We start from the raw sequence: 17669 nt of genomic DNA, 5'->3' as shown, positions 1-17669 counted from the left end.
ATGGTTCCAAGTAAATATCTAATTATTCATTTTACAGCACTAAGATGAGATTCCTTAGGAGCTGACTGAAAACGAGCACATTTGCAAACACTAAACATGATGTCTGGTCGACTAGCAGTAAGATATAGTAGAGAACCTATCATTCCTCTATACTTAGTTTCATCAACTGCTTTACCTGTATTATCTCTGTCAATGGAACATGTAGGACTCATAGGAGTTTTCATAGCTTTAGCATCATTTAGACAAAATTTGTGAACAAGCTCCTTTGCGTACTTACTCCTTTGTGTACTTACTTTGACAGATGAATATTCCTTTGTCTGATTGATGGATTTGATGCCCTAAGAAAAATGTTAGTTCTCCCATCATACTCATTTCGAATTCACTTTGCATGAGATCAAAAAATTCCTTACACAGAGATGGGTTAGTACTTCCAAAAATAATATCGTCTACATAAATCTGTATGATTAAATTTCCAGATGAAGATATTTTAATGAAAAGAGTTGTATCAATCTTTCCCCTAGAGAATCCATGTTCTACTAAAAAGGTGCTTAGTCGATCATACCAATCTCTAGGAGCTTGTTTAAGACAATATAGCGCCTTACTTAGTTTGAACACATGATATGGGAATTTTGGATTTTCAAAACCAGGTGGTTGTTTAAATCCATTTAAGAAAGCACTTTTAACGTCCATTTGAAATAGTTTAAGACCTTTAAAAGCAGCATAAGAAAGTAAAATTCGAATAGATTCTAACCATGCAACAGGAGCGAAAGTTTCACCATAGTCGACTCCTTCCTGTTGAGAGTAGCCTTAGGCAACTAGTCGAGCTTTATTCCTCACAACTTCGCCTGCTTCATTCAACTTATTTCTGAATACCCATTTTGTTCCTTTTACTGATCCTTTTTCAGGCCTGGGAACTAGATTCCATACTTTATTTTTGTCAAACTAATCCAATTCTTCTTTCATCGCCTTGATCCAATGATCATCTTTTAAAGCCTCGTCTACTTTCTTAGGCTCGAGTTGAGATATGAGTGCTAGATTTGTATTATTTTTGCGGGAAGCTCGAGTCTTCATTCCTTCATTTATATCACCAATAACAAACTTTTTAGGATAATCCGGCTCACTTCTCCATTCGTTTGGAACAGGTCCAATCATAAGGTTAGTCGACTCGTCAGCAGAGGTAGTTTTTTTTAATAAGAGACTTTGATCAGTTGAGGTAGTAGTCGTAGTGATTGAAGACTGGTAGACATCATCATTTGCAAATTTTTCTTTCTCGACCAAACAGTTAGTGTCATCAAAAATAACATGAACAGATTCTTCAATAGATTTAGTGCGTTTATTGAAAACTCTATAGGATCTGCTATTATTCGAGTAACCAACAAAAATACCTTCGTCACTTCTAGGAACAAACTTACCAATGTTGTCCTTTCCATTGTTGCGCACAAAACATTTGCACCCAAAGGAGTGAAAATAGCTAATATTAGGTTTTTTACCATTTCATAGCTCGTAAGGGGTTTTGTTTAGAATGGGTCGAATCAAGCACCTGTTTAATACATGACATGTTGTGCTTACAGCTTCTGCCCAGAAGTGATGTGGCAGATTATGTTCTAAAATCATTGTTCTAGCCATGTCTTGTAAAGTTCTATTCTTTCTTTCAACGACGCCATTTTGCTGAGGAGATCTTAGTGACGAAAAATTATGCGCATAACCTTGTTCATTGCAGAAATCCTCAAAGGCTTTGTTCTCAAATTCTCCTCCATGATTACTTCTTATGAAAGTGATGAAGTAGCCTTTGTCATGCTGAACTTTCTCACAGAACAACTTAAAATTATTTAGAGTATCATCCTTATGAGCAAGAAATATAACCCAAGTAAAACGAGAGAAATCATCAACAATAACGAAAGCATACCTTTTTCCTCCAATACTAGCAGTTCTAGTAGGACCAACAAGGTCCATGTGTAGAAGCTGCAATGGTTTAGAAGTAGATACAATATCTCTGGAATTGAAAGAACTTCTTGTTTGCTTACCATTCTGACAAGCATCGCAAATATGATCTTTTGAATAGTTTATTTTAGGCAGGCCTAGGATCAAATCGTGTTTGGCTAATTTTTCAATTAGCCGCATGCTAGCATGTCCAAGTCTCTTGTGCCAAACCTAAGGATCTTCTCCCATAGATGTCAAGCAAATATGTCCAGCTGGACTTTTAACAGAGTCAAGGACATATACATTTCTTGTTCTGCTGCCAGGAAGAATTTCTTTTCCAGTTTTGTCTTCAATGACACAGCCAGTCTTTTTGAATCTTACCTCTAAATTAGAATCACACAATTGACTGATACTCAAGAGATTATATTTGAGTCCTTCAACCAGATAAACGTTAGAGATATCACATGAATTATTAAACGAAATAGTTCCTGTAACGATTACCGTTCCTGTTGAGTTATCACCAAAAGTGACTAGTCCTCCATCAAAGTCAGCAACTGATTTGAACAGGCTTTTGTCGCCTGTCATGTGACTGGAACACGTACTGTCTAGATACCATTTCCCTTTTGACTTCTTCTTATGGTGTTCCTGCAAAACAAGGTAGTTACTTTCTTTTAGGTACCCAAGTTTCCTTGGGTCCTTGAGGGTTAGTGCTTTGATGATCAGTCTTGGGTTTCCATATCCAACTTGGAGAAGGTGTATAACGAAACCCACACTGAAAATATTTATGGCCTGTTTTTCTACAACAAAAACATTTTTGTGAAGAGTGATTTTCAGAAAATGACTGAGCAGTCGACTTATGAAAGTTTCTTGGAGACTTCCTTTTAGTGGTTTGAAAACTTTTATTAGACTGATTTATCTCCTCATAATTGGTTGACACAACTTTAGAATTATCAAAGGTATTTCTACTATTGATAGGTCTTTTCCCAGTGGACTTGTTGTTATGAGTCGATTTGTTAGATTTAACAGAACTATGACTGGTGGACTTGCGTAACCCATTAAGTTGCAGTTTCAAGTCATCAACTTCTTCTTGATGAAGATCCTTTTCTGTTTCAACTACTTCTAGTTTAAGTTCCCAGTCCCTTCGTTCCCTCTTAAGTTTTTTATATTCATTAAACACCCTATTTAAATCCTCGAGAGTTTGGTCAAGCAACTCTTGAGTTTCGCTACAGTTGGAACAGTGATAGGGTCTTACCTCGCTAGTTTCACCGATTGCCATGAAGCAAATGTTTTCCATATCTTCCTCATCATCTTTAGAGACTTTATCTTCACCCCAACTGCTGAATGCTCGTTGTTTTTGACAGTTTTTCGATGGTTTCCTCTTTGCATCAGGGCATTCAGATGCAATATGGCCATATTTTCCACATTCGTAGCATTTTCCATCATTTCTTTGAACGGCGGAAGATTTACCTTTCCTGAAATTTGAATTTCCTTTTCTATTGTTTCTTGATCTTCTCATAGCTTCAATTACGTGCCTGGAGATCATAGCCACTTCTTCTTCCTTGAACTCATCACCAGATTCTTCAGCCTGTGACTTCATAGTCGTGCCTTAAAGCATCGATTTTGGTTTCTCTTACTTTTGATGTTCCTTCGTATGTGACCTCAATTTTATCTCACATTTCTTTTGCAATCTCGCAGTTTGATATTTTGGCATATTCCTCTCCACTGACTGCACAGTACAATAGGGCTATTGCTCTAGCATTTTTTGATAGAGTCTCCTGTTGTTATTTATTTACATCATGCGACTCCAAATCAATTTTTGTATTTGGATCTTTTGCATCCACATTTGGAATAGGTTTAGGTCCTTTCTTGATCACAATCCATGCTTGATAATCTGTTGATCGCACAAAGATCTTGAACCTTTCTTTCCAATGGCAATAGTGTTCACTATTAAAGTAGGGTGGTCTCATTGTGGAGTGCCCATCTTGTAAAATTGCACCAGGGATCTGATATGCAGCCATTTGATCTTTTCTCACTTGTTGCTAAGCAATGAAGTGTGAGACCTTGCTCTGATACCAATTGAAAGTGCAAGGGGGGGGGGGTGAATTGTAACTTTTTCGTTCAGATAGTCGACTAACTGAGAACACTAGTCGACTATATCGTAATGCAGTAATAAAAATACAGAAAGCAAATAGACACAGATATTTTATACAGGTTCAGATTCAATGTGAATCCTAGTCCAGTCCCCTTGGGTTGCAAGGGTGTTCTCTGCAGCTCTTTGTAAATGTTTTGGTACAATGGTTTATTCGAATGGAGCTCCTATGTCTACACTCAAACACTCAAATTCTTTTTGATACAATGCCTTACAAACTATTCTATATCTCTCCTTTCTTTTTTATTTACACTATATCACTCAAGAATACAATGTTTGTGAAAAGTAAAGCAGAGAACTTGAGAGTATGAGAAGACTGTATGTTTTTCTTTGTCTCTGGAGCCTCGAATAAATAGTCTTCACATGTTTAGTCGTTAGACTCTTTTTTGCAGAGATATCAACCCAAGAGATTTGATCCTTGAGAATTAGGAATATTTGAGGATCCTAATTTCCAAGAATAAAGCAATAACTTATTAAGCCTTGTAATGATCATTTCCTTCTACGGTATCAGGCTGGTTGGCAGATGTTTGTTTCCTTGTACGTTGTTGATGTGAAATAAAGGTTGTACAACTGCTTTCCTTATGCGCCATTTGCCTTGTTGGAGTGGTACTTGTTTCCTTGTATAGCAGATCTGATTTAATGCTTGATTCACCCTGATTGTGCTGATTTAAATGCTTGAGTAAAACTAATTTTGTTCCAAAATTACGCAATAGCCTATCTTGAATTCCTTTCCTTATGCAGCCAACTTGGGCTTGCCCTTCTAAACAGCCGACTGAACTCCTGTTGTCCATTGGGCTTATTTGTCTGATCCTTTGAGTATTAGTACCCACACAACAATTTGTCATCATTAAAATCATAACATTTACAACATGGAGCGTATAGTCGGAGTTGGTTGAGTCATGGGAGTGTATGGGAGGGAATGGTGTCACGACCCGACTAGGGGCCGCGACGAGCTCCTGGTGCTAGCCCACCCGGGCGCCCCTTAGCGTACCTTTATACTTACATCTAGGTGAGCTACATACTTAATCATACATTTCTATTCATCGATCATACTAGTCCCATTGGACAACCATACCTTTATATCATCATTGGCATCTATGCCATATCAATGTACATAAGCCGACAAGGCTAACAAAATGATATACAAAATATAGGCCGACAAGGACAAACACATCTAACCACATACACATGTCTACGAGCCTCTAAGGAGAGTATGTCATATCATATAGGCGGAACAGGACCCCGCTATGCCCATAATTATGTACACAAAAGAATAAATACCCAAAAGCTATAGCTCCGAATGAAATGGAGCTCCGCTATGTAGTCCCTAAGAAATGTAGCTATGAATCAAGTCTGTCTCCTGGGCACCTGCGGGCATGACGCAGTGTCCACAAACAAAAGAACGCCAGTACGAAGAATGTACTGAATATGTAAAGCATGATCAATATCAATATAGGAGCATAATAAGCAACCTGAGAAATAGCATAACATAGGAGATAGTAGAATCATCGTCATAAGCACTTACTTGCTTGTCATAGGGACTTTCATTTCTAATGCGAAGTTGTGTACATACATCCGTATCCGTATTCATATTCGTACTCAGTTACATTACGTCCATAATCGTATTCATATACATAGTCTTATTCATATTCATATCCGTATCATGTTCGTATTGATACTCATATCTATATCATATACATGACCATATCATATACATCACATTTACATAGCATGCCCGACCACGAAGGTTCGGTGTTTCATACATACTTGGCCAACCAAGGCTCAAGTTTACACATACCTGATCCTACCAAGGCTTCAGGGTTTATCCGTACCATCTGCAGAGGTGTGCGCGCGTTACATAATTATATACATATTCTACCCGGCCTTATAAGCTCGGGGTTCCATAATATTCATACATAGATACACGTACACACTGGCTCATAAGCATCTTTACTATTATCATCACTATCATCATCATCATCGTTATCGTCATCGCTATTACCATTATAGTCGTCATCCTTATCATTCTCACTATTATCGTCATTCACTACATCTATCTTTATAGGCTTACTCGTCATATGAGGAACTTAGTACAATCGTAGCATATCGAGAATCATGATCTTAATAGCTCGAAGGCTAGAATCATTTGAAGGATATCATAGACTTATAAAAGATTTAGATGATTGGACCAAGAACCATGCCTTATGAAAGAAGGGTTAGTCTTACATACCTTTCCGTTCAACTATTTACCACTTGCACGTTCTCCTTCAATGCTCACGTTTTTACCTTCATTAGAGTTATACTATCATTAGAAAATCGAGAGCTAGCATACACAACTAACACTAGAGAAAATTGGACAGTATCTCCTTTATTTATACGACATTCCCTCATATCGCGTATCAACTCCCAAACGTCAATAATACATTCACAATATCATAACAATAGTCCTCATTCATCCACATTATCTATATTTCTCACTTCGCTTCCATTCACCTATATCCATGGTCATAACACACGACTACATTCATTCACATACATTGCCTATCCCATGTTCTCAACATCATTTATAACCTATTTATATCACAACACATCAAGAATCATGACTCAATTCAAGCTATTACTCAAAATGGCACTATTCCACATTCATGACCCATTTTTCTATATCCTTCTACAATCCAAGTATTTCAACTTTCAAATACCTTAAACAACATGGAAATATCATAAATCTTACCTTAGATGTTGTAGGAACAAGCCTTGGGGGGTAATACTTCACTTGAGCAAAAACCCTAGTTCATCTCCAATGAGATTTCTTGACTTGGATGATCTTTAATGGGTTTCCTCACACTTGATTCACTTAGTTTATGTTGTTGATCACCAATACTTCTTGAATTCTTGTGAAATAAATGTAGAGAGATGTTTTAGAGAGAAGGGGTGTGACATGGAAAATGAAATGAAATAAAACTTGGATCCCTTATTTAATGAACCAAATTTGTCCCGACCAGATATACGGTACGATTGACGAAGCGTTGATCGGATCGACGGAGCGATGATCTGATCGTCGAAGTCGTTAAATTTCCAGTGAGCAACCTTTCGTTTCCTTTCATTCTACGGTGAGACGGACGGTCCGTCGAACTAATCGACGGAGCATCGATCTGATCTGTCGAATGGTCTTCGCGCTAACTCGATTCTACGGCACAATCGTCGGCCCGTCCGACGGTACAAAGAACGACCGTCGAACCTCCCTTTCGCAGAACTGCAGTGAAGTTTTATTTGACGAACTTTTCTCCCTTGCCTCTAACTTCTTTGGAATCTTAATTAGAATCATTAAGCAGCCCTTCTTACTTGTAGGGACATCATGTACACCTTAACTCACGTTAGTCCATTCACCTCTCAGCAACCCAAAGTTCCAAGGTGTAACAAATGGCTGATCAGAAAAGGAAGAAAAATTGTACATTTTCGATTTGGGGTTTTTGGAGTGAAAGAGATTGTGAAATGGATGAGTGAAGAGGGAAGTGATCAGTTTAAGAGGGAAGTGATCGGTTTACGTAGAGGTGAAAAAGGGTTTAGGTAGTATAAATAGGGAATTTTAGTCTTTTTGGGAAGAGGGTGATTTGATTGTAGTAGATTTTCAAGATGGTCATCATGACTTAACTTTTTCTTTTCTCAATACACTCTTAATGACGGTTCGACTTGACTATGGTAGTAAAAATAGGTTGTCCAAGTTGTTTCATGATTTGAATGTATAATTAACTACAGAAAGAATACATACTTGAAGTGTAAATGGCTAACCATGTGCAATCTTTGATATAAGGCTCGTTTCTGTGACAGTCACAAAGTTTGACTTTAAAAGTTCATGAACCTATTATGATATAGGACATACAACTAAATGTACAAGACTGAGTAAAATGTTTCCGTTACATGTAGACCCATATAGTCTGAGACAAATTTTCTAGACAATTTTAAGGAACACATGTGCAACTTTATTCATTCCCAACACTAAGATAATTCTTTCTTTTCTAAGCCAGTTGTGGAAAATTCTTCAAATTTCTCAACCCACAATTTTGAGATGATTTAAGACCCCTTTTTATTGTCTCTCAAGAGTGATATCTTATATTAAAGTGACATATGAACTTAACCTGAGCCAGAATTTTAGCAATATTGATAGCATTTGTGAGATCAAACAAATAATTAGCATACCAGACTCCTTTAATTTAGCCCAATCAAAATGACTAAGCACAGTACAAGTCATGACCACATGTTTTTGCCTTCACCAAGGATAGGCTCTCCGAGTTTTGCTTCCCTGATGACCCTAAATTCTAGCCCTAATTCCCAAGAGGGGTCGTAACTGTAGTAATGCACTAATTTCCCTTTCTATTGACAATGAACAAATCATCATTAGCACCATCCTGGATCAGGTTTAACTACTTCCGGATAACTATCTTTATCCATTTAGTCATCCATTTAGCAGAACAGGTTCCTTATCCTGTTTCATGGGCACATAAGTATCCACAATTTTATGATCCTTCATTTTTAAAACTGTTTCTTATGAATGAATACTCCCCCTTTATGCTCAACCTTTGTCTTCCGTATGATCTATCTATTTGAGGCTTGTCTGAGTACATAGAGAACTTTGTAGATTGTTTTCGTTGACTAGAAGGTTCAGTATCTTTAGCAATCATCTAAGGAACTGCACAATCCCTTCATCACCAATTATTCCTTATTACTTGCACTCGTTTCTTTGTTTACATGACATGTTCAAGGACTTGCATTTTCGGAATTAATCTCTCTTTCAGGTGCTGGAACTTGAGCTTGATTTTACTTGGTTCAGTGGTGGCTTCATTAGATGTTCCCCCGGTCTTTGTGCAGCATGCTTTCTTCAGACGGATGTGTTTCCTTCATCTACATGAATCATTTGAAGTCCTACTTTGAATATTTTGTTGGACTTTTAGTGGTGAACCAGGTTCATCTACATGTTTCATCCACAGTTCTCCCTGTCTGAACAGTCAAAGGTCAATTCTAGGCACCCAGGCAAGCTTGGGTCCTTTTCCTTTAACAATGGTATGAATCAGATCTTTCTTTGTCCATTCAAGCAAAGCCCAAGTGAGTCTGTTTCTTAAACTTGTTGTAACCTTCTTGAATAGCTTGGAATTTCTAGTTTCAATCTTCATATTTCTTTCCTTATAGCTTATGTCCACTAGACACTTGATCTTGCAATGTCCCATCTTACCATAGAGAGTGCACAATTCCTCTTCTAATGACTCTTATTTGGTAGTTCTATCAAATCCCAATCCTGTGTTATATTGTGCATTGATTGGTGAGATTTGAAAGCAATTGAGAGGTGTGAGTCCAGCGATTAACTCATTCCAGATCGTGTTCTAGTCAAAGAAGTTTTGAACTGATTTCTTTGGATTTTTCCTTCTCAAGGTGCAACTTCCTCTTTTCAGTTCAGATTCAGCCCTAAGTTGTTCGTTGTTCATCTCAGATTTACCCATTTTGATTGTCAGCTTAAGAACTTCGGATTAAAGAGCCAAGATAGATGAACTAAGTTGAGCAACATATTCGTTTAATAAACATTTTTCCTTTTCAGTTATGTCTTTACAGGTTTCACTATTCATCAGTTGATCCTTTAGGCCAGTAATTCACTAAGTAATTCAACTCTTGTTGTACTCATCTCTTGATATTCATCAAGGTCATCAGTTGTTCCTTTGAAAACAGATCTAACTTGTCCTTAAGGCCAGAAGAACTTACCTGTATGTCATCCTCAGTGTTTAATCATGAATCATTAACAGCCATGAGAGCAGTGTGGTTAGCTTCATCTTCAGATTCATCATAAGAACCCAGATTGCCATCATAGCTTTTGTCGTTTCCCTGTTCTTCCTGTCATTGACCTGCTCCTTCTTCTTTTCCTTCTCTACTCCTTCTTCTTTTCGTTTCTCTACTCTTTCTTTTTTCCACTCTATTTCCCATAGTGGACAATCTTTGATCATGTGATCAGTCTTCTCACACTTGAAGCATCCTCTAGTTTGTGGTTTGTCGAAACTCCTTCCTCTTTCAAATGTATTATTTTTCCATATTGAATTTCCTTTTTGAGGAATTTTGAAGTTCTGGTAATTAATGCCTTTTCATCTCCATCTTCGGTTTTTGTGGCTTAAGTGCAAACGATCTTCCACTGCTTGCTTCTTCAGCCTTTGCATTCTCCATATTCATCTCGTAAGTCTTCAAATTCTCTACTAGTTCATCTAGACATGACATCTATGTCCTTTGCTTCCCTTATGGTTGTCAGCTTCATCTTAAAGGACTTAGGTGAAGTTCTCAAGATTTCATCTACTGAATCCTCAGTGGTGATGGTTTTTCCAAGGGATGTCAACTCATTCGCGATGGAGGTGTATCTGGTGAACATCTTAGAAATTATTTCTCCAGGCTTCATCTTAAAGTTTTCAAAGTCTGTAGCCAGCATAGCTTTTCTGAATTTCCTTACTTGAGAGTTCCTTCATGAGCATTCTTTAGGGCATCCCAGATTTGTTTGGCAGTTGTACATCCTGATATTATGTTTGTACTCATCTAATCCAAGGCCACAGATCAAGATATTCTTAGCCTTGGCATTCTCCATCATTTTATAATCACCTTCAATTTACTCGCTTTTCTCTTTTTTCACATCAGTTCCTTTATCAGCCTTCTTCATAGGATATTTCGGTCCTTTAATAACTCTATCCCATAACTCATAATCTTCAACCTATAGATGATCCTCCATGCGAGCTTTCCACCATCCATAGTATTGTCCATTAAATAGTGGTGGCCTTCTAGGTGAGTATCCTTCACGGTGTCCAAGTGGTGGTGCAGCATTCATCATGATCCTTTCTTAAGGTGTTACCCTTTTAAAGAAAGTCTATTCTGATACCAATTGATATTTTGCATGATCAGGTATCTATCCTATTGTATATCAGAAGTTCGTCTATAGGATAGAACACGCTACCTTACCTGTTCCAAGCTAGCGTTTAGTAACATTCAGGAAAGTAAGGACACAATATTTTTATGTGGAAACCACCCCCTCATAAGGGTGAAAAAACCACGACCTACACCTCTGCGGGATTTTCCCAAACTCCACTACAATTGTGAGCCTTTGTAAATTCAAGTTACAAACTATGTAACCTATGAACTAAACTCTGATTCCTATCTCACTAATCTCCTTGGACTAAAGAGCATACTTCAAGTTATTCCAACTTGAAGTTGAATTGACTAACTATTTATACGTACAATATTTGCTTCGAGGAAAGCAAATAAAGGTACAACTCAATAAATGATCCTAACAAACGAATCTATAATAAAGAACTGTAAAACATAAACTTTATTAAACAAGTTCTTCAGTATTCTTTTTTGAATCAGAAGGCACTTCTGGAATCAGAACATTCAATATAATATTGACTGTATTCACTCAATATTCTGATTTCTCTCTTTGTCAATGTGCAAAACTTTTTTCATGGCATGACTTGAATAATTATAGCACTAGGTTTGCATGAGGTCGGCTGAACTCAATCTATCACGACCCAAACCGATGATTCATGATGAGTGCTTGATCTCTAGTGACCAAACACCCCTATACTCGTTTCTGAATAACACTGAATAATGAGGCCACATAAGAACTTAATCAGCACTATACTTACTCATAAAAAGGATAACCTTATGGACTCTGAACCTCTGCATATATATATATATATATAAAGAACAGTGAAAGCCAACTAGGCCGCTACAAATACTGTACACAAAAGAATAGGAGCCGACAAGGCTACATCACATCTAACTGTACACAACTGTCTATAGACTTCTAAAGAGTGCAAAGCTATAAAAAGGACGGGACAGGGCCTCGCCATACCCATATATGTGCACCTCAAAAATAGCATACCAAAATGAATTGCAGCTCCGGATCAAGTAGAGTGCACCGACCACCGCTGGATGGAAGTCCTACTGAGCTGGACTGTCTGTGTCACACCCCGATCTTACTAGGGTGTGATGGGCATCCGACCCCATATTCGGAGCTGAGCGAACCCGCTAACTCTTATTATACATAATCTCTTTAGACCTTTAAATCAGATAAGAATGGAATACATTATAAAGCTTCCAGAAACTTTTCCTTCATCGTGCTCAAATCAATTATAATCTGTAATCATAATGGATCTGTAACATAATACTATAAGATACATCGCCTGATGGAGCCGCTTACAAGACTGACATTCTATACCCACGACTCTGTCTGCAAAGTCTCTAACTTCAACCAAGACATCATAGCATAATACTCTGACCCGGCAACTCTCCAGGGGCAAATGGAGCTTGCCAACTTCGCTGGAACATCTTCTATAATGGCTTCTACTCATCTGGGTGCACCTGCGCGGCATGAAACGCAGCCCCCGAAGAAAGGGGGTCAGTACGAGCAATGTACTGAGTATGTAAGGCATGAATAGTAACATAGTAAGAGATGTAATTATAAATAATAACAGAATTGAGATATAGAGCATATCATGGGGTAAAAGAGTAACCTGTACATCTGAGTGCCTTTTAGGCGGGTACCATGCATGCTTAGCTTTCTTTGAAAAACATTTCTTTTTCATATATATGGAAAATAGAACATATCATATTGCCGAGGTGTCGGCTCCGATCCATTTAGCCACATATATCCCGCGTCCGGGACGATATTAACCGATGTGGATTTGCCTGAACCAATGTGGGATTCGCCTAAACCAATGTGGGATTCGCCTAAGGCAAGCCTTACACTCACCCCCCCCCCCCCCCTTTGGGACTCAGCGTTCTTGCTGAGGTTTGCCCCACCACTGGGTTTGCCCCACCACCGGCTCCGATACCAACTGATCAGGTGCCAATGCATCTATAGCGCCTCACCTTTTCCCTTACCCCATATACATATACATATATCATGTTCATGTATCATACACATATATCATATACATATATCATGCAAGCAGCATGCAGGAGAGCCCAAAGAATGTTATGTCTTTATCGGAATGACGTAAGGTCGGTAACCTCCGAATATATTATGGAATAATCATCACGGCTTCGTCTCACTTTGAAGGAACAAATTTTTATGACTCGATGGGTACGTACATAAATCGACACCTGAAGGCTCAGAAACAAGTTTCGGGTCAATCTGATTTAGTATAAGAAAGTTATGAGCGTTTGAAGTACAGAACCTTCTACGAACGTTTCAGAAGCTATTTTTGGAAAATCAAAGCAATAATCATACCAAGTACCTTTCGAATATCGTTATGGATCAAATCAAATAGAGCTTTTGGAACCATATGTACGTATCAAAAATATATCAAAGACTCAAAAGAATAATCAAACTTGCTTTCATTTGAAAATCAAGACATTAGTCATGTCAATTATCTCTTGAATGCCATTCAGAAACATATCAACTGAACTTTGGACATCATAGATAGGCATCAAAACCATATGAAATAGCTTGTGGAAATCAAGAACGTTAGCCATCCTAGTGGCTCTAAGAATAGGAGTTTCTTTGAAATCATACATATACTTTGTCATGTTGGTTTCACAAAGATCATGCCAAAAGAAAGAAAGGGTAAGCCTTACATACCTGCTCCACGTCCTATTAACTACGCTTATTCGTCCAAACTTGCTAGTCTACATTCAAGAGAATTGACATAATCATTAGACTCATCGACATATACTTGTCTTAGTCTTTCAAATGAATTCGTTTATAATCTGCCGAAATTTCGGCAGCATTTCCCCTGTAAATACACCATCCCCGAGAATCTAACTCGGCCAATTTTATCAACAACAATCCGAGAATTCAACTCGGCCAAATTATCAACAATATTACCAACAATCATACTAACAACTTCAACAATCAATCCCAAAATATATTCTAACATCGTTCAAGAACTTTCAAACAATTCACATAATGTTCAAACAACCCAACCAACATACCACTTCACCCGAAACCTTCCAAATTCAACAAGAACAATAACAACAAATTTCTTCTCTTCCAAGTTCATGAACTATATCAACAATCTACACATTAAATATATCATTCATATAAATATACGAAACCATACTAATGTCACATTAACTTCTTCAACAATCCCACAATGATTCCAACTTCATTTCAAGCCATCAAACTTTCATTTTTATTATGGAATTCACAACAACAACAATCAAACTACTAAATAAAATCATTTCATCATATTTACACAACACTACTCCCATTCGGCCATACCTCACACATGCATATTTCATGAATTTCACCCATTTCCACATACTACAACACTCAACAACATGCATAGACCATCCATAACATATGAAAGAGAGTTAAACATTACCTTCTCCTCTTAGCTCTTCAACTTGGCTAGAGTTGTGCCTTGCACAAAGGAATGGTTTTATTGCTCCAACGACCACTCCATGTTAATGAGGACCTTCCAATTGGTTGGTTTGCTAGAAGGAAATAATTTTTCTTGATCAATTTCCATGGCTAAAATTTTTGGTGCCATGGCCGAATACTCTCTCCTTCTTCTTTTTTTTTTTTTTTTTTCTCCAAGCTTCTTGAAGTTGTGTGATAAATATGACTAATAAGTCATATATATAAGCATACATAATTCATCAATGTGGGCCCAAGCCCACCCCACTTGGACGGCCATATGGCCAACTTGGGTTTTTCAAGAACTTTCTTGAATACTTTGTGAAATTCCCGTTTTGCCCCTAGCCTTCCACAAATTTACCATGAACCATTTTGTGAATTTTCCTTTTTACCCTTAGCCTTTCTCAATATTTCCATACTAATAAACAACTTGTTCATTAAAATAATTTTGGGAAATAGTCTTGCCCTTAACTTCTCGCAATTATCTTGAATTATCCGAATGTACGAAATGCGGGATATAACAGTCTGTCTGTCTACCTGTACCTGCGGGTATGAACGCAGCCCCCCTCACCCCCCCCCCCCTCAAGCCCCCCAAACAATAGGGGAATCAGTACGATTAATGTACTGAGTATGTAAGGCACAAGAATAACCAGTACATAGAAGTCATGAGAGACATCTGAAACATGAAAGCTAATCTCAAAATCTGAATGCATCTGTAGCTAACATCTGAGAATATCTAAATAACTTTGTATAACTGAAACTACCTTTAAGGGCGTATGATATGCATGGGTAATAATATACCTGATAGTGTTGTGGAACGTACAGCCCAATCCATATATCATATAATACTGCCGAGAAACGTACGGCCCGATCCATATATCATATAATAGTGTCGAGGAACATACGGCTCAATCCGCATATCATATAATCCCGCATCCACGGATCCCGCGTCCGAGACGATATCATAAGCCGACCACTAGTGGTGCTGCTCGGCCATGTAGGCACAGTGTAATCATACATCATCATCCATAAGCCACCCACCGTAGTGGTGCTGCCAAGCCATATAGGCACGGTGTAAGAAAATAGTTATGCATATATATATAAATGCATGAAGGACCCCTGAAAAGTATACTGTAGACTACTCTGGGCAACATAAGATCTCTGGAAGCCATAGACATAAAACATAGGAAATCAGGGATACGATGAATCCTGTACCATCTAAGAGTAGAGTCTTTTGAACTCACTCGCTTACTTTGTTCGTTTAGATAATAAGGATCATGCCAAAAGAATAAAAACGACAGCCTTAACATATCTTGGAGCGTATCTAATCGTCCAACGTCTACTTCATGCACTCGTAAGTCTACAATCAATATAACATAAGCCATCATCAGACCATTCACATCACTTACTATCCAATTCAAGTACAAAAGAAACTTAATGAATTTCGGACAGCATCTCCATTGTAAGCTTAATAATACCTCAACTACCAGTTCGACTCAAACATTAATAACAACATCAAAAACATCAATATCCATACTCACATAACTCTACTTCAAATCCTCTCTCAACACAGCCCCCTAGCTTCAACTTAACCCTTATTCAACTTACAACCTTCATAACCATAATCCTTTTACTTAAAACCACTAAACTTCTTGATAATCAACTCAATAATGAAGATAAGAATCATCTACATACCTTGAAGGGACTAGAATACCAAAAATATACTCCAACTCAAACTTCTAAACTCCACAACTTTAATGAAAACCTAGGAGCAACCTTCTTCTTCGGTAGCTCGGGTTTTACGGGTTCGGATCTTACTAAAACTCCTCCAATATTATGGAATATATTGAGAGGAAATATTTAAGGGTTTTCTATGGTTTGGAAGTGATAAAATGAGGAATAAATTCGTGGGACTAATTATATATAGACGGATCAAGAAGGTTCCAACGGGGCGGTTTGACGGGCGAGTCGACGGCCCGTCAACATGTCGACGGTCCATTGACTTACACCGTCCATTTACCGCCTGAGATTCAGAGACAGTGGTGTGTCGACAGGGTGGATTGACACCACCGTCGACACGTCGACGGTCCGTCAAATGGGACTGGTTTCCTGCCAGTTCCCTAAGTCGTTCCGGCTCGCGACGATTCGGTTCGTTTAGCTTCTAATCCTATCGTATTGTAAAGAACACACACTTATACTTTGGTTCACACGAGGTAAGGCACTTAATATCTCAAAAACTCGGGTATGGATCTCCATACTAAGGATATAAACCACCAATAAGCCAAAGACTTTCTTGCGATGAAAACGGGAGGTGTAACATTCCCCCCCCCCCCCCCCCTAGAAAAATTCGTCCTCAAATGTTCATACAAGTCATGGGCTATCAAAATTTCGACAGAGTCTCCCTTTAAATATACCAATCCAACCTGTACACAACAACCCAAAATAATGCCACATAGGGCCACATACTAAAATGTACAACATCATGGCCTCACGCGACTAATCACAATGACTATAAACAAAACCAATACCTGGGGGTGATGATGCCTCACACTGAGCCTACTGGGGTAGCGGAAACAAGTACAGATACTTAGTCTTCATCTCTTCTTCAGCTTCCCAAGTCATTTCCTCAACATAATTATTTCTCTAGAGCACTTTAATAGAAGCCACATCCTTAGTCCGCAGTCAACGAACCTGTCTATCTAATATAGCCACTGGGGTTTCCTCATATGCCAACTGCTCGAAAACCTGGGTATCATCTACCAGTACAATTCTTGAAGGATCTCCTATACACATACGGAGCATAAATATATGAAATATCGGATGTACAGACTCCAAATTAGAAGGTGGTTCTAACTCATATGCTACCTTACCCACGGTGCGAAGGATTTTATATGGCCTAATGTATCGAGGGCTCAACATAACTTTCTTGCCAAATCTCATTACTCCTTTCATAGGAAAAACTTTCAAGAAAACCCAATCGCTTACCCCAAACTCCAACTTACGCCGCTGATTGTCCGCATAGGATTTTTGTTGATTCTGTGCTGCTAGTAATCTTTCTTGAATTACTTTCACCTTGTCAACCGCTTGTTGTATCAAATTAGGGCCAACTAGCTTATTCTGGTTACTTCTTAAATGGTGAGGTCTTCTCTATACACCAGAGCCTTTACTTTATACCTCCAACATCAAACCATCCTACAGGTGATCTACATCTCTGCCATA

At 38.2% G+C, this 17669-nt stretch overlaps 1 protein-coding gene across 1 annotated transcript; it reads right to left on the bottom strand.

The window, feature by feature from the left end:
• Nucleotides 1-2151: 2151 nt before the first annotated feature.
• LOC132637589 (uncharacterized) lies at nucleotides 2152-3517 on the bottom strand. The gene is made up of 2 exons (XM_060354657.1): nucleotides 2818-3517; nucleotides 2152-2717 (listed from the first exon to the last, which is right to left on the bottom strand). Exons 1-2 carry the CDS (start codon nucleotides 3515-3517, stop codon nucleotides 2152-2154), a joined length of 1266 nt encoding a protein of 421 aa, XP_060210640.1.
• Between the last annotated feature and the right edge of the window lie 14152 nt (nucleotides 3518-17669).

This window comes from Lycium barbarum, chromosome 4 (genome assembly GCF_019175385.1).
Source record: "Lycium barbarum isolate Lr01 chromosome 4, ASM1917538v2, whole genome shotgun sequence".
Taxonomy (NCBI): domain Eukaryota; kingdom Viridiplantae; phylum Streptophyta; class Magnoliopsida; order Solanales; family Solanaceae; genus Lycium; species Lycium barbarum.
Note: the sequence above shows the minus strand (reverse complement) of the source record. Positions and strands in the feature narration are given on the sequence as shown.